Source organism: Bison bison, unplaced genomic scaffold, assembly GCF_000754665.1.
Source record: "Bison bison bison isolate TAMUID 2011002044 unplaced genomic scaffold, Bison_UMD1.0 scf7180017864458, whole genome shotgun sequence".
In the NCBI taxonomy this organism is placed as follows: Eukaryota; Metazoa; Chordata; class Mammalia; order Artiodactyla; family Bovidae; genus Bison; species Bison bison.
The window spans coordinates 4,812,555-4,816,011 of record NW_011495020.1 but is presented as its reverse complement, the minus strand read 5'-3'; the positions used below and the strand labels follow the sequence as shown (position 1 = coordinate 4,816,011).

Sequence of the window (3,457 nt, the reverse complement as noted above, 5' to 3'; positions counted from 1 at the left end):
ACATTCCGTGGCCGCGGAGATGTTCGAAGAGACCCGGAGGGGGCGCTAGGGGTCACGCGGCCATGCCAGGGGCGTGCCTGTGGGCGGTGCCTCGCTCCCCGGCCCCGTGAGCCTCTCTGATCGCGTTTCTTTTCCAGAGTCCTGCGTCTCTTCGCAGCGCGGCCGAAGGCCTCAGACCTCTCCGGACAATGGCGGCAGTCGAAGGTGAGTTAATTGGGCTCCGCAGGAGTTGGGACTCCACGGTCTTCCCGCCTCTCTCACGCTGGCCTGTGCGCTGTTCTTGGCTCCCCACGGCATCCTTCCCCGGACTATGCCCCGTCTCCCTGCATCCTCCTTTCTAGGCCACTGGGCGCGCGGGCACGTGGCCCTGACGCTGCGGAGCCGTGCGTTGGAAACAAAGTGCTCCCGGGCCTCCGAACTTTTTGTAACATCCAGAACTTCTCATGGAATGAGGAAAAGGCGCAAAGGGTCATTGGAACGAGAGATGGCCAGAAATTAGAGAGATACCTGCAAATCGCGTTTGCAATCAATAGGTATTGCAAAACAAACGCAGGAACATCTAATGTTGATTCCCGAAACCAAAGTCTTGCTTTTCCCTTTAGGTTAATAATAGCCTGTTTCAGAAAATTAATAATTGAACCTTCTGAAAATTTTTATATTTCCTGTCGAGATTTTGTTTTTAGCCATTTTATGCCAGTGAGAGTTTCAAAGTGAAGTGAAAGTAAAGCCGCTCAGTCGTGTCCGACTCTTTTCAAAACCACCAGGCAAAAAGTTTCTTGCTTCACTTTGCATTTATCATGTTACATATTTATAATCGTTTTGTCCATGCGTGATGAGGATCCTCAGGAAAGATAGTTTGTGCTATTTTTACTGCTAAATTATATCCAAAGTAGTACCATTTCAACGCATAATCAATATAAAAACTGTGATTTTTGCGAGTTTTTAAAAAAATATTGAAATCCACTGTGTATTTTACACTTACATCATCTCAATTTGGAGTAGCCACATTTCAAATGTTTCATAGGCACCTGTGGCTAGTGGCTGTTCTTTATTGGACAGCACCATCCTAGATGTGTAGTTTTCCGTACTCTTAAATTTCAATTCCATGAATTATTCTCAGTCCTCATCAGCCTCTTCTGAATTCATCTATGAATTTATAGCAAGCATTTTGGCACTGGTAGCAATTGTCTTCTATAATGTTATGTTATTTCTATTAATGGATAGAAAAGCAAATTAGGTAATAAATCATGATTCAGGGGATTCCCTAATTGCCCAGAATAAATCATGATTCAGGGGATTCCCTAATTGCCCAGTGGTTAGAACTCCATGCTTCCATTGCAGGGGGCAGTTTGGCAAACTAAGATTCCACAAGCCACAGTGGGATGGCCATAAATAAATAAATGCCGATTCAACTAAATTGAGAGGGAATAGCATTGGGTACAGACTTCTAACCTAGGCACCATCCTTAACTTTCCATATTTTCCATATTGAATCAATTGTTATTAAAACTTTTACCTTGTAAATAGCTTGAGTCTTATCCCACTTTTTTTTTCTTTAGCCCAGGTTATTTGTCACCTGGCTTGCTGCTACAGCATCCTAACTGGTCTGTCATTCGGTGGTTTTCTTCCACTAGCCCTGCCTCATCTCATTCTCCACACAGCAGCCTAATGGTCTTTGTAACAGACATCTGCCATTTTACTGATGTGGTTAAGCTTTATGAGGTCTAAACTCAACCAGCGTGGTTTGTGAGACCTGAAGGATGAATAGTGGGATGGAAGGGGAGGAAACAGTGTTCGGGGCCTATGGAAGAGCATGTCAGAAGCCTGAGAGGAGGATTTAGAGATTACAGGAAGTTAGGGTTCTCAGTTCAGTTCAGCCACTCAGTTGTGTCCAACTCTTTGCGACCCCATGGACTGCAGCATGCCAGGCCTCCCTGTCCATCACCAATGCCCGGAGTTTACTCATACTTATGTCCATTGAGTCAGTGATGCCATCCAACCATCTCATCTTCTGTCGTCCCCTTCTCCTTGCACCTTCAATCTTTCCCAGCATCAGGGTCTTTTCCGGTGAGTCAGCTCTTCGCATCAGGTGGCTAAAGTATTGGAGTTTCAGCATCAGTCCTTCCAATGAATATTCAGGACTGATTTCCCTTAGGATGGACTGGTTGGATCTCCTTGCAGTCCAGGAGACTCTCAAGAGTCTACTCCAAAACCACAGTTCAAAAGCATCGATTCTTCCGTGCTCAGCTTTATAGTCCAACTCTCACATCCATACATGACTACTGGAAAAAACCATAGCTTTGACTAGACTGACCTTTGTTGGCAAAGTAATGTCTCTTTTTTTTAATATGCTGTCTAGGTTGGTCATAACTTTGCTTCCAAGGAGCTGCTGCTGCTAAGTCACTTCAGTCGTGTCTGACTCTTTGTGACCCCATAGACGGCAGCCCACCAGCCTCCCTTGTCCCTGGGATTCTCCAGGCAAAAACACCAGAATGGGTTGCCATTTCCTTCTCCAATGCGTGAAAGTAAAGTCACTCAGTCGTGTCCGACTCTTAGCAACCCCATGGACTGCAGCCTACCAGGCTCCTCTGTCCATGGGGTTTTCCAGGCAAGAGTACTGGAGTGGGGTGCCATTGCCTTCTCCTTCCAAGGAGCAAGTGTCTTTTAATTTCAAGGCTGCACTCACCATCTGCAGTGATTTTGGAGCCCCCCAAAATAAAGTCTGTCACTGTTTCTATTGCTTCCCCATCTATTTGCCATGAAGTGATGGGACCAGATGCTATGATCTTAGTTTATTGAATGTTGAGTTTTAAGCCAACTTTTTCACTCTCCCCTTTCACTTTCATCAAGAGGCTCTTTACTTCTTCTTCACTTTCTGCCATAAGGGTGGTGTCATCTGTATATCTGAGGTTATTGATATTTCTCCTGACAGTCTTGATTCCAGCTTGTGCTTCATCCATCCCAGCGTTTCTCATGATGTACTCTGCATAGAAGTTAAATAAGCAGGGTGACAATATACAGCCTTGACATACTCCTTTCCTGATTTGGAACCAGTCTGTTCCATGTCCAATTCTAACTGTTGCTTCCTGACCTGCATACAGATTTCTCAGGAGCCAGGTCAAGTGGTCTGGTATTCCCATCTCTTTTAGAATTTTTCACAGTTTGTTGTGATCCACGCAAAGGCTTTGGCATAGTCAATAAAGCAGAATTTATGTTTTTCTGGAATTCTCTTTCTTTTTCAATGATCCAGCAGATGTTGACAGTTTTGATCTCTGGTTCCTCAGCCTTTTCTAAATCCAGCTTGAACATCTGGAATTTTAACAGTTCATGTACTGTTGAAGCCTGGCTTGGAGAATTTTGAGCATTACTTTACTAGCGTGTAAGATGAGTAATTGTGTGGTAACTTGAGCATTCTTTGGCATTGCCTTTCTTTGAGATTGTAATGAAAACTGACCTTT

The 3,457-nt window shown here is 44.5% G+C and overlaps 1 protein-coding gene across 2 annotated transcripts in view; it reads left to right on the top strand.

Moving 5' to 3' along the window:
- The window catches only part of LOC105002831 (multifunctional protein ADE2), a 22,937-nt gene that overhangs the window by 487 nt on the left and 18,993 nt on the right, over positions 1-3,457 (top strand). For both annotated transcript variants that reach the window (XM_010859655.1, XM_010859656.1), the window contains exon 2: positions 138-204. In XM_010859655.1, coding sequence (XP_010857957.1) covers positions 189-204 — 16 coding nt within the window. In that variant the 5' untranslated portion in view covers positions 138-188. The remainder of the gene's footprint in view (positions 1-137; positions 205-3,457) is intronic.